Source organism: Danio rerio, chromosome 16 (assembly GCF_052040795.2).
Source record: "Danio rerio strain M-AB ecotype USA chromosome 16, GRCz13ab, whole genome shotgun sequence".
Taxonomy (NCBI): Eukaryota; Metazoa; Chordata; class Actinopteri; order Cypriniformes; family Danionidae; genus Danio; species Danio rerio.
Genome location: NC_141036.1, coordinates 11,337,115 through 11,359,181, shown reverse-complemented (window position 1 = coordinate 11,359,181; position 22,067 = coordinate 11,337,115). Strand labels below are relative to the sequence as shown.

Here is a 22,067-nt window from a genome sequence, read left to right as displayed (position 1 = left end):
GAGAGGTGTTCAGAGAACACAGACCTGTGAACTTTGGTTCCGACCACAGTTGTTCCCAAGAGTTTGATTATTGCGGTTGCCGGATTTTCAATTATTGAAAATCGCGCCGACGCGAGGCCCCCTAATCAAGCGGGGCCCCCCCGCGGTGCGTGCCCTGCGGGCCCGTCCGCTACGCCACTGCCTATTGAGTTATAGGTGTGTTTTGAGAATAAACCAATTAAAGTCTCATCTCCCATTCCCTTTAAGAGTCAGTTGCGTCGCGCCATAAGCGCATTTGCTATTTATATAACAGACTTTGTAAGTGGAAAAACTGAACGCTTCACTAGCAAGAAAACAGTTAAACAGAGCATCTGCAGCGCAAGAATGACAGATGAGCCTCCTCATTATTTACTTTCACTTTCGCTCTCGTGGATAAGGAAACCTTATACGCACAGACATCAATTAGCCGATAAATAATTAATTTAGTTTGATAAGCGCAAATATTTGTTTCAAAACTATTTCTCAGTTCAGTTCTAATTTCCAGCAAAGAATAAATGAACAATAATAACGTCAAAAAATGGAGTTATATCCAAATACACATGCTGTGCCCCATATGGTCTAAAACCTGACAGGTGGGCAAATCTAAGCTTGTTTTTAATAAAACAAATATAAATATGCATATAATAAATAATACTGCTAATAATGATAATATTATATAAAGCGAATTGTCACGAATAAACTGAAAAAGCCCCCGAGATGAAGAAGACATGAAAGTATGGTTTTATGTAGGCTGGAAAATAATATGTTTTTATAATATTTTAATCCTTTATATTCATGTCCTATATATATCCTTATTATATATATCCTTAATATTTTTTATCCTTTTTCATTTGTAAAGATATTTGCGTGTTGCTCTACATCTTATGTGTCATGGCTGTCTGTGTCCACCAGATGCCACTGTAGTTCGCCAGCAACTCCCTTTCATATATACTAATTTGCAATCACAGCTGTCTCTGTTTCCCTGTTGATTACCTGGACTATATATTCAGCCATTTAACCTCTGTTAGTTAGTTCGTCATTCGTCCTTGTTGGTATGTCTTCCTGATTCCAGTTTGTATCCTGTCATAGTTGCTAAAGTCTAGTTTAATCTGTTTGAGTTCCTGGCTTGTTGTTTATTTTGTTACTTAGTCACTTTGATTTTTGAAATTTAGTTCTCTGTCATTGTACAATTTTCAACATTAAATCTGCACTTGGCTCCTACACCCTTTTTGTTCCCGTTTTCAATCCCGTAACGTGACAATATGTGTATTAAGCAATCTGTAAGCGAGGCGCACAACTAACGCTCTCTGCGCTGGACTTTAGACCAGCTTTGTTCTGGTCTATTGAAAAATCTATTATAGTTTCTCGAAATAGCAATATGCCAGCAATGCGCCTCAGAACGCCTCCCTTTTAGACCAGAACGCCTAAGAGCGCACATGATGCCCGCACATATTGAAACCCGTTGACAAAATACCTACGTAACCGGTATGCACTAGACCGAATCAGCATATGAATATCGGTGCCACTGGTGCTGCAACAAGGACGTAAGAAGCATCAAGGGGTACATCAAAGGCATACATAAAAAAACACATTGTGTCACATTATCGCTAAACATTTAATTCTAAACAACTTTAAGGAATACGGACACCGTAAATGATGTCCGGTGTTTGTTCTTGCTGCTTAGGCAACGCATGCAGTACAGCACATCCGGTGAGCGCCTCCCTTCAGATTCATCAACACGCATGATCACGTTCACCAAATTTGCTTAAACTAAGCATTATAAAGAATGGCTATATTTTCCAAGCAAGGATTCTGACACACCAACGAGAGGCAGATGTTTTTTTAAAAGTTGCGTGTAAGGGGGGAAACACGTCAAATTTGAGAAATTTGAAGGCTCATGGAATCAACATAAAGGCAGAGGAATGCACTTGACATCATCAGGCACAGGAGTGTTCACATGGACACCAATACTCCGATTTTAATATGATTAAGACTATACTCTGATTAGGAGTCTACCAAGTAAATAGCAATTTTTTAACACCTTAAAAGACCACAGAAGTTACAGAAGTTTTTTCTTTCCATTTGGCTTGCTTCAATTTAAACAACAGTCTTCCACCAGTCCTTATTTCACATTCTCATCCAATACCTCAGTTTGTCATGAGGGCATGAAAATTATGTTGCTGAATAAAAGTGAAACTGCTGAACTGCAATTGAAGTTATGTGCTACAACATGTAAAACAGGATCATGAGAGGAACATTCAACAACACATCAACAACATCTTAATCATATTATTGTCTAATTCACATTAAGGCATCTTGAGGTTTTGTTCTCGAGCGAGGGAAGGATGAAGCGTGAGAGTTGACAGGCGGATTGGTGCAGCGGTAGCAGTAATGTGGTTGATGTATCGGTCCGTTGTGGTGAAGAAGGAGCTGAGACGGCAAAGCTCTCAATTTACTACATTCCTACTCTCACCTATGGTCATGAGCTTTGGCTCATGACCGAAAGGATAAGATCTTGGATACAAGCGGACAAAATGAGTTTTCTTTGCTGGGTGGCAGGGCGCACCCTTATAGATAGATAGGGTGAGGAGCTCAGAGTAGAGCCGCTGCTCCTCCACATTGAGAGTAGTCAGCTGAGGTGGCGTCTGTTTCAGATGCCTCTTGGATGCCTACCTAGGGAGGTGTTCCAGGCATGTTCCACCGGGAGGAGGCCTAGGGGAAGACGAGGACACGCTGGAGGGGCTTTGTCTGTCAGCTTGCCTGGTAATGTGTCGGGATCCCCCCCCGGAGGAGCTGGAGAAAGTGTCTGGGGAGAGGAAAGTCTGCGGTTCTCTCCTTAAGGCTGATTTATACTTCTGCGTCAAGCTCACGCGTGTGCTACGGCGCAGCCTACGCGTTTACGCACAGCCCTACGCCGTGGCCATCGGCGTCACTGACGTGCACTTCTCAAAAGATTTAACTACACGTTGCAACGACGCGTAGCGCAAGCTCTGTGATTGGTCTGCTTGGTATCGCAGACGAGTCAGGGCAGGACTGAGAGCCGCGCGAGCTCAATTGAGCGATTGTTTACAAGTGTGGAGTCCCGTGAAGAAGCTCCGGATGGAAAGTTTTGTTTTGCGTTTACCTCATAGTTAAAGTTGTTGCACGTCCGCCGGTTCCTGCCTCAAAATGAGCGAGTTTGAGCCACTTGTACATTCAGGAAGCTTTCAGAAAAAACAAAACAGCAGCGTAGAAACTCGACACAGAGGAACATTTACACCTCACTGCCAACTAGCGTTTCGGAAGTGTTAATGCAGACCAACAGAGACAGCGTGCAGAAGTATTAATGCACAGCTACACGCGTTGCATGCGCCATGGGTTACGCCGATCACTTGGACGCAGAAATATAAACCAGGCTTAAGACTGCTGCCCATGTGACCCAGCACCGGAAAAGCGGATGAAAATGGGAATTAAAATTATATAAACATTTTTATTTTTCTAGAGTCATCCACCATATTTTGTGGCTCAAAAGTATCAGTTCAGGCACTGTTTTGGCACCGGTACCATTTTAAAAGTAGCGATTTAGTGATTTGTATTGAAATAACCCCAAACCATACAAATTAATGCAACAAAGGATCATTGGACAAATGTGCTCTGGTGTACATTTTTGAGAACCAAGAAATGTGTGCTCATGGGTACATATGGCTGCATCCCCTTGTGTAAAACAAATGCTACGGAACAGTTGACTGCTTAACATCTTATGGATGACTTTTCCGGTTTGACTGGTTTGCTTGGCAACTCACCACCAATGGTGCCAGGCTTGGCAGACAAAGTGGTGGAAGCATTGTTTAGGTGAACAATTATTCGATGCAAGTTAATTCACTGTTTCATTGGTTTTGTTTTGCTAATCTGCAAAGTCTGACCATTTGTTTCTGTGTCTGAAGTGGGGGTCCTTTTCTGTTGAAATCACTTTGACAAATTCAATCATGATATTCTTAACCACGCCTCTCTTGCTGTTAACTTGTTATGAGAGAATGATGCACAAATGAAAGCCCCGGCCCCTACTCAATATTCAGTTTTAGTTGGAAGCACAACAACATACCAATAGGCTCTGCAGATTTCGTTGCACATCAACTTTAAAGTGCCTGAAGCCGCTAACTTGCATTTTTTGAATCCCCAAAGCTCACACTTTGAGCTAAACAGTAAACCTACATCTTGGATGACTTGAGGGTGAGTGTACGAAAAGTAAAATATTTCCTTTTGTTGCATATGCTTCCTTGTATCAAACAAGAGTTGTTTCTGGTAAATAAAGCCATGTTATAAATCACCTGGGTGGTTTTGAATGCTCAGCTATGTCTAAACCATGATTGCACATTCCTCACAAAGGCCACAGGTGTGACTAATGGCCTATCACTGACCATGTGTGTGTACAGATTGAATGACAATAGCTGCTTAATCGTCTTGTAATGCGTTGAATAGGTAGTGACGCTGTGTTTGCTCTGTGCAGGTGCGGCGGCTCAGGGCAGGGTGTGAAAACACACAGGTGTAGAGAGGGAATTCCACTGATTGTGTGAAAATGGCCTCCATAACACTGATCATCAAAACTGGCATCACATGATTTCCTCAGGCCCACGCTGACATCTGCATTCATTGTTGCAGGATTTTGTGACAAAGACACAGTGTTATGGTTGGTAATCTAACATAAACACAAGAGCATATGCTGCAGCCCCATGTTTGTGGAATTTACTGTGCTCCTGTTACTCACCTGAAATGCCTCCGTCATCTGTTCCGTCTTGGACCACAGTTACACACACTCACACACACACCTGTGCCACTGAAGTGACAGATTGACCACCTGTCCCTGTGAGTGGGTGGGAACAGTCGGACTGAGGCAGATTGTGAGTGGGCGCAGAGATGACTGACGCATCCTGTGACCAATCTGTAAACAGATTCTGCACCCTGTAAGCTCTGGCGCTGCACTGAGGGTGATACCTGAAGAAGACTTCTGTTAGAGCAGAAATCCACCATTTGAAATAGAATAAAAATGTGTAGAGCCAACCATCAATATAATATAACCTACAAATAATTAGCATTCATATAACACTGCTTTTAGTGTAAACACCTTTAATTTGAAGCAAATAAAGACACACAAGGACTTAAAGTAGCTTTATTAGATATAAAAAATATTGACCTATGTCACTTTTCTCACAGCTTATAGACTGATTCACATGGCCACCATTTTAAAAGCAAAAGCAAGGCTGCGGTGGGAACTGGGAAGAAACCCAGAAGTATTTTTCTGGAGTGACACAGCAGTGTCCATGATGGCGTATTGTTGTATACCTGGCTGTATATTTTATCAGCGAAGAGAAAGTGACACAAATGTATCATTTCAGCGCTTTTCAAGTGACCTGAAGGTCCATTCAGAATGGATTTTGAAATTAAAAAGGCATATTGGACCTCATGTTCAGCTAAGTTGAGGGAAATGGCACTAGTTAGCTAATGTTTTCTTTTCCAAACATGTTCCCAAACTTTTCCCCAAATGTTTTATGGCTAGTTTCCACTGAGTGGTACAGTACGGTACTGGTTGGTACGGGTCACCTTTATCAGTCTTGCGTTTCCATTGCTAAAAGGGTACCAATGGTACTATTTTAGTGGGCATGGTGTATGACAGAAAGTTTCCGATGACAACATTTTCTCTGGAGAAAATGACTACAATAAAGCTGTACGGGTCGTTCACATGTCATATGAGAAGCACTTCTCACAACACAGATGCTTTATACGCATAAATACTTCTGTATAAATGTTTATTACTAACTTTTCTATGAACATAATCTGATTATAACTGATTGACAACAGATCAATGAAATAGCCCACTGTAACGTCTGCAGTTATATAAAATAAATCGCATCATTTGCTGCTGTTTTTTCCGGCTTCTCCTTTGATTTTTTTTTTTGCTCTTCACTCTTGTGTTTGTTTATTTCTGACAGGATCGGATATCAAAGCGCTTCAATGATAACAAGCACTTTATTAATATGAGCATGTTATTTCAAATATAGACGTGATCGCGAGCTCTCTGGACAGTAAAACTGCTCGCACTTTTAGACGGGCTAGTAAAACAACAGCAGGACACAGCAGATTTTGTTCTTCTTGGCTTTGTGGCTGTTCATCAAGACAACGACAGGGTTTGTTTGAGCTCAGGTCGATCATGGCTCGTTATTATATGTATATATTATTATGGTGCAATGTCTCGGCTGTGTATTTAAAACATGGCGGTTTCTTTGTTTTCATTCTGGCTTGTTGCGCGAGGGAATAACATTTCTCTGTAAACCAATAGCGTTCAGCTGTGCATATAGCTCCACCTTTTGGTATCCTTTGAAAAGGGTGCTGAAAAAGTGGTACGGTTCGGTTCGGTGTGCCTTTTGACAGTGAAAACGGCCATAAAAGCATACTGCCCTACTGAAAAAAAAACAGCTTAAACCAGCCTAGGCTGGTTGGCTGGTTTTAGAGGGGTTTTGGCCATTTCCAGCCTAGTCTTAGCTGGTCAGGCTGGGTGATGACAAGCTAAAACCAGCTTGACAAGCCTAGTCAGGCTGAGAGCCCAGCCAAAACCAGCTATGTCCAGCTTAAACCAGTCTGGTCAATTGATTGGCTGCTCATGGGCCAATCATATGTGTTTAGAGCCGGAAAAAGAATTTAACTGTTCTATAATAATATTTTGGCAAATTGAACCAAATGAACGAAATGACTCAAAAAAATATTTGTTCATCTCGATGAACGAGACTCAAAGATCTGAGTCAGTAAAATGATCCGAACTTCCCATCACTAGAGCTAATTCTAAAGGACTTCATGAAAGGACAGTAACTGAACTTTTATTCAAACAAATAACTATAAAACGTCAAATCGTTTATCTGCCTCCTTTCTTGGTAGAACATCGTATCGGACAGATTTTGTTTGAAATTATGTCATTTGTCCTTTAATGTTGTTTGAAGTATACCGGGGCCTTTACAACTTTACATTTAAATCTTGAAGTGAACCATGCATAAAGTTACTGATTCTCAAAAAGAAAGAGTTGACTCATTAAAATGAGTCAATCTCTAAACAGACCTTTAGCTTCACTTAACCCCCTCCTCAAACACTAGCAGATCATGGGGGACAGGATTGCATCATGTTGTCAAGACGCTGTGATCTGCACTGAGAGGAAATCAGCTTTATTTACTGCCTAAAGACGAGGCTAAGTGAAGTAATGATTGAACCTTGTGCTGTGTACCCATCATTTTACTGATCACAGCTAAAGCAACATATTCTACAATCTACAATGCAGAATTTACAGGCTGGTTTTCATAAAAGGAAGGACCAGTACCAAAGAATATATACATAGGGCTTTGTCAGACTTCGACAGAGACTTTCTCAATGCCCAGTTTATTTGGACCAACTTCTTCTTCCTCATAATCACAACCTGTAAGAGTGATTAAAATGGTGGCCTTCTTGTTTTCTCTAGCATGCAAAATATGCATTTATTTGCGCAGCCTGTAGTTCTGTGGTTAACCTGCTTAAAGGGATAGTCATGACTTTAGGTGACACACTGATGTCTTGTGAAGTGAAATGATGGTCAGTGTAAGCAATTGAACATTATTTACAATATTATTAATTAATTCACATTATTATTATTAAACCACAGCCTGGTCAAACATATAATGATGCATATGTTAATGCAGTCCAATTGTAGTCTGGTCACTTTCGATGACGACCACGCTGAGCAAACGTTTAGTTCCATTGTGCCCATCCCTGTTCCTGAAGATCTACCTTCCTGCAGAGTTTAGCTGCATCTTTAGATCCAAGTCCCCTGTTTTTAATTAACAAGTAAACCTTTAGATCCTACTTAGTATGTCACCAGGAGCCATGACTTATAATTGTATGTGTTTTTATGTGTTTATTTTTAATCTAAAAACCAGTCACCATTCACTGCCATTATATGAATCACAAAGAACACCTTAAAAAAGTCACCTATATCTTGGATGTACTATAGCTGCTTGCTTCAATACTTGATAAGCTGTTTTGACATATGTTACAAGCAGTAAACCAATCACAACAGACTGGGTCATAACACCAATCAAAACATATTAGCGTTACACTGAACAAATCATATATGAGTATCTAGGATAATTAGGTAAAAAAAATGCACATAATGCAATGAAAATGTTTTGTGACCTTGCATGCATGTTAGCCTGTTATTACCCCCCCACAAAAAAATAATAATAAACCTTTTATAATGCATAATTGGGGCACTTTTTTAATTTTGGTTGTGTCGACTAGGAAAATATAATTAAATAATACTGCAAAATATACACATACATTTCTAAATATACAGTTAGGTCTATAAATATTTGGACATCGACACAATTCTAACATTTTTGGCTCTATACACCAACACAATGGATTAGAAATTAAACGAACAAGATGTGCTTTAACTGCGGACTGTCAGCTTTAACTTAAGGTAATCAACATTTAAATTAGGTGAACGCTGTAGGAAATACTACAATTTACATATGTGCCTCCCACTTGTTAAGGGACCAAAAGTAATGGGACAGAATAATAATCAAAAAATCTAACTTTCACTTTTTAATAGTTGGTTGTAAATCCATCGCAGTCAATTACAGCCTGAAGTCTGGAATGCATAGACATCAACAGACACTGGGTTTCATCCCTGGTGGTGCTCTGCCAGGCCTCCACTGCAACTGTCCTCAGTTCCTGCTTGTTCTTGGAGCATTTTCCCTTCAGTTTTGTCTTCAGCAAGTGAAATGCAAGCTCAATCAGATTCAGGTCAGGTGATTGACCATATGCAATTGGCCATTGCATAACATTCCACTTCTTTTCCTTCCAAAACTCTTTGGTTGCTTTTGCAGTATGCTTTGGGTCTTTGTCCATCTGCACTGTGAAGCACTGTCCAATGAGTTCTGAAGCATTTGGCTGAATAAAAGCATGAAATTATTGCCTGAAACACGTCAGAATTCATCCTGCTGCTTTTGTCAGCATTCACGTCCTCAATAAATACAACAGAATCAGTTCCATTGACAGCTATACGTGCCCACGCCATGACACCACCACCATGCTTCACTGCTAAGGATCATGAGCAGTTCCTTTCCTTCCCCATACTCTTCTCTTTCCATTACTCTAGTACAAGTTGGTCTTGGTCTCATCTGTCCATAGAATGTTCCAGCACTGTTAAGGCTTTTTTAGAACTCTAATCTTACCTTTCTGTTTTTGAGGGTCACCAATTGTTTACATCCTGTGGTGAAATCTCTGTATTCACTCTGGTGTTGTCTTCGCTTATTTGTTGACTTTTGAAACACATACACCTACCTCCTAGAGAGTGTTATTGATCTGGCCAACTGTTGTGAAGGGTGTTTTCTTCACCAGAGAAAGAATTCTTCGGTCATCCATTTTTTCAGCCTAATAATGGCTTGCTTGACTGATAGTGACAGCTTTTTGGATATCATCTTGTGAGTTAACAGTAACAGATCCCCAATCCAAATAGCACACTTGCAATGAACTCTGGACCTTTTATCTGCTCATTGTAATAGGGATAATAAGGGAATAACACACACCTGACCAAGGAACAGCTTAGATGCCAACTGTCCCATTACTTTTGGTCCCTTAACAAGTGGGAGGTACATTTCCAAACCTTTGTAATTTATACACCGTTCACCTAATTTGGAAGTAAATAACCTCAAATTACAGCTGACAGTCTGCAGTTAAAGCATCTTGTTCATTTTATTGCAAATCCATTGTATTGGTGTATAGAGCCAAAAAAGTTAAATTGTGTCGATGCCCCAATATTTATGGAGCTTACTGTATAGTGAGAGTGTAGAGATCAACTTGATTCTATATTTTCAGAGTGGACATATACTTTCAGAGTGGACACATATATATTTTCTATTTAGGCACAAGTTTGTATGCTGTGACAGGTGGATTGGTGGAATTTTCTGTTCAGTGTTATGGGTGATGCCAACTGACACAAACACAATACATTTATAAAGTGTGCTTCACACAGGTGAGTGAGCTTGACAAATCACCTGTAGAAACACTATCTTTCTCTTTGAAAAACCACGGCACTCTTACTTCAGCACAAATCACTTTGTTTAGCTAGCACTTCTTGTGTGTATTGCTTCTTCTTGTTCAATTGCTGAATGCCTCCTGAATTTTAAGACACTTTGGTCAAAAGTGTCTGCTAGATGCAAATGCAATTTAGTTTTTTTTCCAATTCAAACTCAGATATTAAACAGCTGTTTTAAACACAAGTTTAATTAATCCATCAACAACCTCAACATGGCTGTCTTTAAAAGTTTTTTAAGTCTTATTAAAATGGTTTAATTCAGATAAGTGACAGTGTCCATTTTATGCATTTAAGAGCTGTCCACAAAACTCTTGCCACAGACAAAGAACAGATATGTGATGTAGCTTATTTTTGATTATCATTAAAGAAAAAAGCGGGCGAGGCAGTGGCACAGTAGGTGGTGCTGTCGCCTCACAGCAAGAAGGTCGCTGATTCGAACCTCGGCTCAGTTGGTTTTCTGTGTGGAGTTTGCATGTTCTCCCAGTCCAAAGACATGCGGTACAGGTGAATTGGGTAGGCTAAAATTGTCCGTAGTGTATGAGTGTGTGTGTGGATGTTTCCCAGAGATGGTTTGTGACTGGAAGGGCATCCGCTGCGTAAAAACTTGCTGGATAAGTTGGCGATTCCGCTGTGGCGACCCCGGATTAATAAAGGGACTAAGCCGACAAGAAAATGAATGAATGAATAAAGAAAAAAGCATTTTTAAGTCAGAAGTTGTAGCTGATTGAGCCAATGCTAACTATACCTGGAGCCATGAGTGTGACAGAAACAGCACCCTCATAAATTAATCTAACAAAATCCACAATGTCAGCCACTACATCTATAACGCCGTCAACATGATAGGCACTTTTTGTCTTTAGCCTCTCCAGAACTTTGTAGCAGCATGACATCCAACCCACTCAACTCAAGCTAAATTTACTGAAAAGTTTCTGTGACGCTGACATGTTGAATTCCTGCTGGTATCCAGTGATGCAGAGTTTCCACCGTTCAACTTTTGAATCTGCTTGTAGACAAAACAAGCATGAAACAGGTAAAAACATCTAAGTGTAATAGAGGCCAAGCATTGAAGTGCTGTGCAGGTAAACCTTACTCCTCTGACCTCTAGAAGATGCTCTAGCGACAGATGCTAGAAGCCATGGACTTTAGCCTCCATGTTGGAGCAACCGACTCACATGCAAAGAGTGTTGGGTAGGACGGCGGGGTTACGTTGGTGCCATGACCTGGATGGGAGTGGGATTTAGGGCAGTGTTAATCTTGTTAGAGCAATCGACTCCCATGCAAAGAGTTGCCGGTTTGATTCCAGCTTGGATCAAGTTGGGTAGTGTAGGACCTGGTGGGGTTACATTAGCCACGTTTATAATGTCGTGTCTAAAACGAGCCAGTCAGTGCAAGCCAGCACCAGTCACATTTCTATAGTCACTACCGAGGCCTGATTAGGCCAAAGCGGGGCTTTCTCTAGGCCAGCGGATGGCCCTTTTTGGCCCGCCAAATACCTTGCTGTAAGCGGTTCATTCATGCATTCATTTTCTTGTCTGCTTAGTCCCTTTTTTAATGAACCGCCAGCTTATCCAGCAAGTTTTTACGTAGTGGATGCCCTTCCAGCCGCAACTCATCACTGGGAAACATCCACACACACATTCACACACACACTCATACACAATGGACAATTTAGCCTACCCAATTCACCTGTACTTCATGTCTTTGGACTGTGGGGGAAACCGAAGCACCCGGAGGAAACCCACGCGAAGGCAGGGAGAACATGCAAACTCCACACAGAAACGCCAACTGAGCCGAGGTTCGAATCAACGACCTTCTTGCTGTGAGGCGACAGCACTACCTACTGCGCCACTGCCTTTCCCCACTGTAAGCGGTTTCTTTCTTAATTTATTTTGGAGATAATACAATATATGAATGCAATAGAAGGACAACGTACATGTGGCAATGTTTAAGTTGCTTTCCCGGCCCAATAAAATCCCTGGCTTGCACTGGCCCGACAGTGGAAATGCTGCTATTGGTGACATGACTCGGATGGGAGTAAGGTTTGGGTTGTACTTGAAACAGAGGCCAGCTAGTGAAGTGCTGTACAGGTAAACTTTACTCCTTTGACCGTTAAAGCCTGTTTCACACCACAAGCGTGAGCAGCGCGTGTTTTTTTCGGCTTCCATATTAACAGATTGAACCAGTTTGAATTTCTATAGTTGTATGTTACTTCAAGAAGCTATGTCTTTAATTGAAAACAAACACAAATGTGGTTTGCCTTTAACACCTATTTATTTTACTTTACAGTTAGGAGACATGTTATCAGTGATGCAGTGGCACAGTAGGTAGTGCTGTCACCTCACAGCAAAAAGGTCGCTGGTTCAAGTCCTGGCCGAGACAGTTGGCATTTCTGTGTGGAGTTTGCATGTTCTCCCCGTTTTCACGTGGGTTTCCTCTGGGTGCTCCGGTTTCCCCCACAGTCCTTACACATATAGGTGAAGTAAATTACCTAAATTGGCTGTTATGTATGAGAGTGTGTGTGAATGTGAGTGTAAAGGTGTTTTCTAGTACTGGGTTGTGGCTGGAAGGGCATCCGCTGCAATAAATATGTGGCGGAATAGTTGGCAGTTCATTCCGCTGTGGCAACCCCTTAAATAAATGGAAATTAATGAATGACTGAAATGATGAAAGACATGCAGATGCAAACACTAAAGAAAGTATAAAGTCATTATGTTTTCTTCATGTGCGCACAAAAATATTCTCGTAATTTATAATCTGATTGTGACTGAAGACACATTTTGAGGATGTTTTAATCCTCACCTATTGACCTTATTCTAAAATGCGGAAGTGCGCCTGTTTTCGCGATTGTCTTAGAACTTCCGATTCAGTCGCCTATGGGAGAAATGACTAGGAATAATAAACGGCAGAAAATGGCCAAACTACTTGCTCAACAAACAAATGTTTGCATGACTACACAGACCAAGTAGCATAATATAATAAGAAAATATTCAATTGCAACATCAAGCAGCGTAACGAGCAGTTGTTAACGTCAAAAAATGAATGGAAGTGAATGTGACCGGAAGTCGCGAGACAAAAAGATTCAAATGGCTGCACCCGCTCGACAGCTGAGAATAAGGTGAATAGAGGATGAGGGAGCTCAGACGTAACCTACTTTGTATTCCAAAGACAAATGAATAAATGAATGGGGTTTGAAGTGACTTGTTGGTGAGTAATAAATAGCATCGCTTTCTTTTTTGAGTGAACTAGCAGACACTAAATCCTAAGAGGCCTAATCAAGAGTTAGCAGTAGCCTAACATTTATGTTCTGAAATGTCAAGAAAAAAATTGTGATTAACCAGGCTAAGTTACTAAAAGTTAAACTGTGGTTTGTGTTAACTTAAAGCTGTTTTTTTCCCTCCAACAACAGATGTAAAATCATGAAAATCTTCGAAAGGTGCGATTTTTAATCATCTAAATTGGAGAGGAGTAGAACATGAGTAAAGGACAAGCTGTCTGGCAAAGACCAGATGTCCTATGAGTCAGATGAGCAAATGAGAGCTGTGAAAAGTGGAAAAAGAGGTAGAAAAGAGAGAAACTGATATATTGTGAGAGCGCTAAGGAAGGAAGGAAGGAAGGGGAAGAGAAGGTGACTAAGTTGAGACACCATGTGGAGGCAGAAGCTCTACTGATGATTCACCGCGGGAAGGAGAACAGCGGCTGCCGCCCTCCAGCGGCCATCTTACACATCAGCACATAAACACGAACATAAACACTGCTCTTTTTCTCTACCGTTTTTATTCAGATGAGTGAAACACTTTCAGTTACAAAAATGACTTTAAATGAACAACACTGTACAATGAACAAGCGAGTTATTTGTCAACTATTTTTTGGTTTCAGAGATAATTACACCGAAAGGCTAACCTGTCATCATAGGGAGGAAAAGAGAGACACAGAGAACAGAAAAGAAGGACTGCTCAACTCAAGGGAGAAGAAATAGGGACGATGGAAAGGGTAAAAACATGACAAGGTACATCAACAAGCAAAACAGACGCACGCACATATTCACACCGCCAAAATAACCGCATTTCTGACAAGAGTGTAAAATACGTCCACGCGCGTGAACATAAGCAGTGACGCACCCGCGCGCGCTCTTTTACGCACAGACAGAGTGAGCAGTGAAATTAAATCTGGGAAAACATTTAGGGGACAGATTAAAAATCCAGAGAGAGAGAGAGAGAGTCAAAGCATAAAAATCATCACAGACATACCAAGTCTTTTCTGTATGATCATCATCATCATGAAGATTCCCCCCAAATAATCAACAATTAAAAATATACATTTTCTTTATTATCTGCTTTGGATAGTTGAGGTTATACCTTCAGAAACTGGGTTGCTAGGTGACCAGAGACGAAATAAAACAGCTGAGGAGGTGTTGTTCGTGGAGCTCTTTGGTTTAACTAGACGTGTTTAAGTTCTTTGCTATTCTTAAAAATCTTTTAAACACCTTTGGCCTGAAGCTGGTATATTTTTCATCTTCTTCTTTTTTACGAGTAATGCACATACAACGCTAGCATAAAACAACCAGAAAGAAAAATGAGGATGAAAATAGCCTACTCATATTTGCAGTTCTATCAGTCAGGCCCTTTTCAGATGCTAAGACTGATGTTTTCTGGTACTTTTAAACCCTTCTCCGATTGTTAATAATTAATTTATAAAGTGAACGCCAATGCGAATCAAACTGAAGGATTGTGAGCAGGGTTTTAGGGAGTGTGTGTGTTGTGTTCGCCCTCAGACTGGCGTGTTGCTTTGGTATCATTTCTCTGGAGATTCACGCCACTGAGAGACTTGCACTTTGAACACGCTCCCTTACGCTGCTGTTAACTTGCATATCAACATCGTTAAGTTAAAGTATCAGAAACTGCGCCCGACTCTGACGGTAAGAACGAAAGCTAGAGGAAAGGTAACGGAGGATTGAAAAGTTTCCGTTATACATCTTCAACATCGCTGCGTTTTTAGACATAAAATTTGTCACCTAGCAACAACAGTCACCGCTCTTACTCACCTATCTCACTTACATACATACACATACAGGTACACTGTGTGTGTGAGATAGAGTCTGTGTTTAGTGACTGTGTAAAAAGCATTCCCAAGAGCCAAGGCAGTGAACTTGTATGGATGAAACTTTTAGGGCTTTTCACACTTTCAGTAGTTAACCCTGGGTCATTCTAAGCTCTTGGTAAACAAAACATTGACATTGCCTATAAATGACCCTCCTTAAGAATTAATCCTGGGTATTCAAAAGCTGCCATTTCATAGCCTACTGCAAATTCCAAAATGCTAACTTGCATATTCTGTGTCAGTATCTTTGATTGGAGTAATACCTCATATTGACTTTATTCTTCAATGCGGGAGTGTGCTAGTTTTTGCGATTGTTTGCATGTGGGAGAAATGATTAGGAATATGACTAGACATGGGCTGGTATAAGATTCTGACGGTATGATAACCTTGAATAAAAATTTCACGGTTTGACGGTATTGTGATTACTGCTCTGAAAGATATTCTTTTTCTGGGTACACACTATATTTCATTTTGAGAAACATTTTTTTTAAGTATTTTGGAGCAGTAAACACATCAGCCTAAATAATTCAATTAAGTCATTGACTTCTGCAGTCTTTTAATTGTTTTTAAAAACATAAATTTCTTTACAATTTAAAACGGCATCCTTGGATATCATTTCCTATCAAGATACTGTTGTCCTAACAAATAAAAAAATATTTAAAAAATCGTACATATACCTCAGGAACGGTAGAGAAGCTGACTTTTCCAAACCGCAGTATACCATCAAACCGGTTATCGTCCCATGCCTAACTATGAATATAATAAACTCCAGAAAACGAGTCAAAATACTTGCTGTACAAAGAAGTGTGTTCATGATTATACAGACAAAGTAGAATAATACAATACGAAAATATCAGTCATCAGTCAGCTATCAAGCAGCAAAACGAGCTGTTTTTACCATCTAAAAATGAATGGAAGTAAATGAGATTAGAAGTCTTGAGCTGAAATGAATCCAATGGCTGTGCTCACTTATACGAGGAAAATAAGGCCAATATTGTAGTGCCAGTTCATACATTGCACAAAAAAGTTTACAATAATTGTATTACCCATTTTTATGAACTTTATTTTCAAATTGAGAAAATAGAAACTGCAAATGTTAAAACACAAATTTCGCTGCTAAGAGTTTTTTTTCACAGAATTGCATTGGTAACAGTTTTATTTCGCCCTTACAGGTCACGTGGTAATAGTAAAAGTCGCTTGATCATTTAAGAAAAAATAGTGTGTGTTGATTTGCTTCTGGCTCTCCTTGGCATGGTGCAGAAAGCACCACAGGAGGCCCTACTGCAATGTACAGCCAAAAAAGTTGTTCAGTCATGACAACTCTGGAGGGGATAACCAGCATTTAATGGCATGGTTATGAAATTCTAGAACAAGAATAAAATATTTAATCTTAGCTTAATGTCGGCTCTGTGATTTTATTTTATTTTTTGTACATTTTTATTTTTATAATCCTGAACGATTGTAGCATGTCAGACTGCACGAACATGGCTCCCTTGTCAGACTGTAAGATCTCAGCTGCCATAAAGTCAGACTGAACTACAATGAACACGAAAACGAAACACAAAACAAACATGAAAGTAAACGCCCCTGGAGTTTGACGTCATCCACCCGTGACATTTTTACTATTCTGCGTTCTAAAATGATTCATCACATTAAACGTAAAAACTCTGTAGCGGCAATTTTGCACACAGCATATCCCAATTATAAATGTTTTGACATTACCCCGCGTTGTTTGAATAGTCACATGAATCGTATCATCAAATTCTGCTCTCCTATTGGTTCTTGAATTGACATTCATCGCAGCAGTTGTCACACTGCAGGAAAGTGTCTAAAATCTTCTGACACTGCCAGAACTTCATCTGAGGAAAAATCTGATCGCAATAGGCATTTAGCGGCTGTCAGTGAACATGTCAAACCAACGATCAAAGATCTCCGATTTTAGCCTAGGATTTCAGGAATATTTTAGGATTTCCCAAAATTGTCTCATGACAAAATCGTGGCTGAAATGTCACAGTGTGAGCAGGGCTTAAGTCAAAATAATGAAAAGTCTGCCAGCAGATCTCTACAGGTAGTGCCAGGGAGGAGGAGGGCTAATAATAAGCATGCATAATCACTCAGTATACCAGAGCCAAGATTGTGTACACTACATATGTGCTAATGTGGATTCGAAAGTACTCCTGGTGGGCTGGTACTACTGCGTATGAATAAACCAATAGGTGATTGTTGGAAATTTGAAGTGTTTGAAAAGCTCCCAAGTACATTGTGTGGTTCTTTCATTGCCTTGAATGTTTGGTAAACACAGTTTAAATACACATCTGTGATATATGTAAACCTACCAACCTCTCACTTGATCTTAACCGTACGTTCACACCGAAAGCGGCGACAGCGTCAAAGTAGCCGGAAGTCATTCATTTTCAATGAGAGCCGGCGGCGAGGAGCAGCGCGGCGCGTCTTCGCCGGCGTGAGCGTCGAGGAAAGTTGAAATGAAGTCAACTTTATGGTAATGACCTATGACGCGGTTCGGCGGCAAGCAATCAGAATGAAGACGTCCATCGCTTGATAGCAGTTCAGAGAATACAGACCTGTGAACTTTGGTTCCGACCACAGTTGTTCCCAAGGGTTTGATTATTGCGGTCACCGGATTTCCAATTATTTACAATTTTTTCCTACAGGAACATACATTAAATAAGTTACTGGCGAGTTACTGATGTTCATTAATGCTATATAAATTTATCTTAAAAAAGCGGGAATCTCACGCGATGTGACAGTACAAAACAGTACTGCTGCTTCAGGATATTTCAGACATATGGACACATATTGGATAAATAGAGCAAAGCCACAATGCACGCAACTTGATCCTCCATTGTTGTATGAATTTGATAAGAAGTGCGCAACATTTTCACGCTAGAAACATGTTTTATGCAGGAATGTAACTGATATGCTGCAACGGCTCCTTTAAATATGAGATCAATGTAGCGAGTTTTGACGCTCTCGCTGCCGGAGCTGAAGGCAGAGAGCGTTGTCGCCAGGGCGGCCAGAGCGTCCTTGGACGCTCTCGCCGCTTTCGGTGTGAACGTACGGTAAGAAGGACTAATCGCAAAAGCAAAAGAGGGTTTTACCTCTGTAACTTTGGTAAACCCCAAATAGTATGAAAGGGTTGACTTTGGTGTAGGGCTTTTAAACCCAAATTAAAAGGCAGTAATAACCCCTCTAAATTCCAATTGTTAATTGTATATTTACCTGGTGTGAAATACAGGGTTTAGGACAATGATATCCCAGAGTTAAGTGCAGTGTGAAAAGCCCTATTTAGACCATGCTTTGGTCTGAACAAGTCACCTCAGCCCCAACTGACGTATGCAGCCCGCTTCTCTGTTTAAAGTCATTGATCTATTTGGTTTTTCATTAAGAGAGTGAGGTATATGAGGATCTATCTCTCTTCTACACCCTCTAACCAGGAGACAGAACAACAGACACGTTACAAAATAAATACGAAACAAAGCAGGAGTAGAAATAGGACAAAGAGGAGGAGGAGGAGTGAGGCAGAGAGCAGAAGAAGAGAGGAAGATGGAGCACTGATACATTTCCACCATCATACAGTGCATACATTTGACTGCGTTCCATCTCCAGGATCCCTCCATCTTTCCTCTCCTAAAGTTTTTTTGGTTTTGTAGCTGTTTAAAGCTTTCAGGTCAAGGCTCACGGCAGCACTGCGCTCATCACACGTGTGCGGTAGCCATCACGACAGTAACCATAGCAACATGATCGCTAACAGCAGCAGTGCTAAGACAGGTATGTACACATACAATGCAGGTTCTTTTTGAACCGAATCCATTCTAAGCCATGGCAGTGCATGCTTTTACTCTGGAAGGTTACTTGAGCGTCGAATGAATGCTACCAAAACACTTGGGCAGAAGAAACACAGTGCTGCTTTTTCCCCTGATAGGTTTCCCCTCCACAGGCTCTGTCCAGTAAGGGACAGCTAAGAGGTCGAAAGGACGAGCGTCCACCCCTACGCTGCCGACTAGCAGCCGGTCCGTTTAGACCGGCAGTTGCATTTGTCGATGGATTTGGTTTGAAAGGTCGCCTTGGCAAAGGAAGTTTACATTTGAATACAATCTGGTACCTCAAACACACCCACTACAAAACAGCATTTGGAATATATTAAATAAATAATAATAATAATAATAATAATAATAATATAAAAAAAGATTTGTTAAGAAAACTCACAAACGAGCAAGAGGGAGAATAAATAAAGAAATCAAAGTCTTTCAAAAGGGGGAGGAAGAAAACCCAAAAACCCAAAACGAGAGATAGTGTGAATTTTTGGTCTAAGTAAATATCAACATTTTTTTATCTTTTCACAATGTTTTTCTTCCATACATTAGCAATTAGTAAGCATTATAACATAGATCATTTACTACAAAAGTCTATAGAAGCACTAACTGACCCATTCGGACTATACGGTAACGTAGAGAACTGAGTTCATGTATCCATCCCTTCGTTAAACCTGCAGCACTCACCGACTACATGTTTCAGCACGATATAAATACAACGGTAAGGTGGATGAGAGTGTGTAAATCGTTATCGTGTATGTGATATTTGGTTCTCTTTAAAGCATGTTTATACTTGACTTTGGTTCTTTAGATGTACTTGAGCGTGTGTTTATCCTGGTTTCTTATCTGTTGAACTGAATTTTCACAGTATTGTTTCAACCACCTGATTAGAGTCTCTAACACAACTAGATAGGAACGAGTAAGGAACGTAAAAAATGAGATTCCTCCGCAAATACGTGAATACCTTTTCTCCAAACGAAAGCACACAAATCTACACACAGCTGAGAAAAGCCCCCACAAAACAGTTAGACGGAACGAAAGACCAAACGTAACAACCCTCCCAACCCCCAAACGAACCCGAAACATCTTTTTCAGATGAGTCCAGTGAGGTCTTCAAAGATCCCACCACCCAGGACCAGGAGGAGTTTGAATGACACGAGGCAGAGGAGACTCCCTTGCTACATGGTTCTGGATGACCTCAGGCCAGAGATGCATGAAGGGATGCGTTTTTTCTTCTTCTTTTTTTTTCTGTACAATGACTCGTTTTGCTCCTCCATCCATTTTTTGGCTTGGTTTTCCTTTCTGGAAAGTTTGGCTGGCTCTGAAGTTTTGCTTCGTTTTTTTGGCTTGAAGAAGAAGCAGAGAGGATGGGAGCCCCTTGGCTGTATCAGATCCCACATGTTCCCATGTACGTTTACGAGTGGCTTCATCGAGGTTTGGGCCCTCGATCTCTTTCTGCAGGATGTGAATGAAGAACTGATCATGTATGAATGGATCGCTTTGGTATTCAAAAGGGAGAAAGTGAGCGAGGAGGCATGAAATGAAATGGAATAAGGAAGTGTGCAAGCACTCTATTATGAAGAGGGAAATGAGAGTATTTACACTTAACTAAAGGTCTGAAAGCTAGAGAGAGGAGCTTGGTCTCACTTTTATTACAACATTCATGTCATCTGACAAACGTGCATCAAGCTGCAGTGGTAATAGGATGAACATCAAAGACCAAATGCCAAAAAATCTCTCGATATGCTCAAGAAGACATGAGATGATGATGATGATCATATGTACTGAAACATTCAAAAGAGACTGATGGACAGTCTCCTGAAAATAAAAAGACAAGAATGAGGAAGTACCAGAGAAACACGAGAGCGTTTGTGCCCAGCTCGCTCATATTTTACACTGAAACTATGAATCAAATAAATTGAGAAAAAAGACAGTGGTGTGATGAGATGACGAGCTCAGAGATGGCTGAAGTTTTGTCACTGGGTCTGGTCCTGGACGGCTGGCTATTTACAGGTCCTTTGGATAAAGCTTTTCCATCCGTATTTTTGGTGTTTGTTTTTGGTATTTGAGATTTGGTTTGCTTGTATTCTTTTGTCATAGTGAGTATCTCAAAGTTCCTTTATACTTTTTGGTATTTCGGTACTCCACTTGTTTGCTGCAAAGAGTTGCCATAGTTCTACAACACACAGTAAAGTCTGTCCTTTTTGGTGCTCAAGGATCTCTTTTCGTCCTGCACTATGCACATAGTCTTTTTTGTTGTTGTTGTTCTTTTTTTGACATATTTGGCTGCGCCCTGCTAAGCCTTGTGGTGTATTTTTGGTTTCGTTTTCCCTCGTCTGCTCTTCCATCCTCCGTCCACTCCATCTCTCCATCTCTCCCCTCTTCTACTCTGTATATTTTTGGCATCGGTAGAGTGGGAGAGCGGAAGAGAGGGAGTGTGAACGAGAGGAACTAGAAGGGAGCGAGGGGCTCAAGAGATGCTTTGGTTGACAGGTAAGGTTTCACCTCCTCCTTCTCCTCCTGTGATTGGCTTTGGACAACGTCACTCGATTTTAGCCCCTCCAATCGAGTGCGGGCTGTGTAGCATTTCGCCGGAAGAGTAGGAAGAAGCTGGGCTTGAACAAGGAGAGGGGCTCATCCCGCCTGTGACAGGAAATGAGGTTTTACCAACAGCTGAACCGCCCAATCCCATTCCAGGGCCTGTTGCCAAGGGCAACATAGAGGAGTGGTTGAGGAAGAGAGAAGAAGGGAGACCAGCTCCTTGGGCCCCAGAACCACCAATTAACACCTTGCTGCTGCCCTCAAGACTGGAAATGGGGAGCTGGCCACCACTGGCTGCTAGAGCTGTGGAAGAGACATGCTATTAATCATCTTACATGTGCTAAGATAAACAGGACGCACTAGTACTGATGAGCTGATGTGAGAGATAGAAGCAGTAGGATGTAAACAAACACTCAAACACAGAGGACAGAGTAACACATGACTGATATGAGGTGACAGAGTAACACATGACTGATATGAGGTAG

At 40.9% G+C, this 22,067-nt stretch overlaps 1 protein-coding gene across 50 annotated transcripts in view; it reads right to left on the bottom strand.

Moving 5' to 3' along the window:
- Positions 1–13,873: 13,873 nt before the first annotated feature.
- Positions 13,874–22,067, bottom strand: part of pou2f2b (POU class 2 homeobox 2b) — a 138,609-nt gene continuing 130,415 nt past the window's right edge. For 49 of the 50 annotated variants that reach the window (XM_087285836.1, XM_087285842.1, XM_087285862.1 and 46 more), the window contains one exon: positions 20,670–21,885. In XM_087285836.1, the coding sequence (XP_087141962.1) occupies positions 21,584–21,885 (302 nt within the window). In that variant the 3' untranslated portion in view covers positions 20,670–21,583. Of the gene's footprint in view, positions 21,886–22,067 lie in introns of all 50 variants that reach the window. The other variant, NM_001423213.2, reaches the window with a different exon arrangement.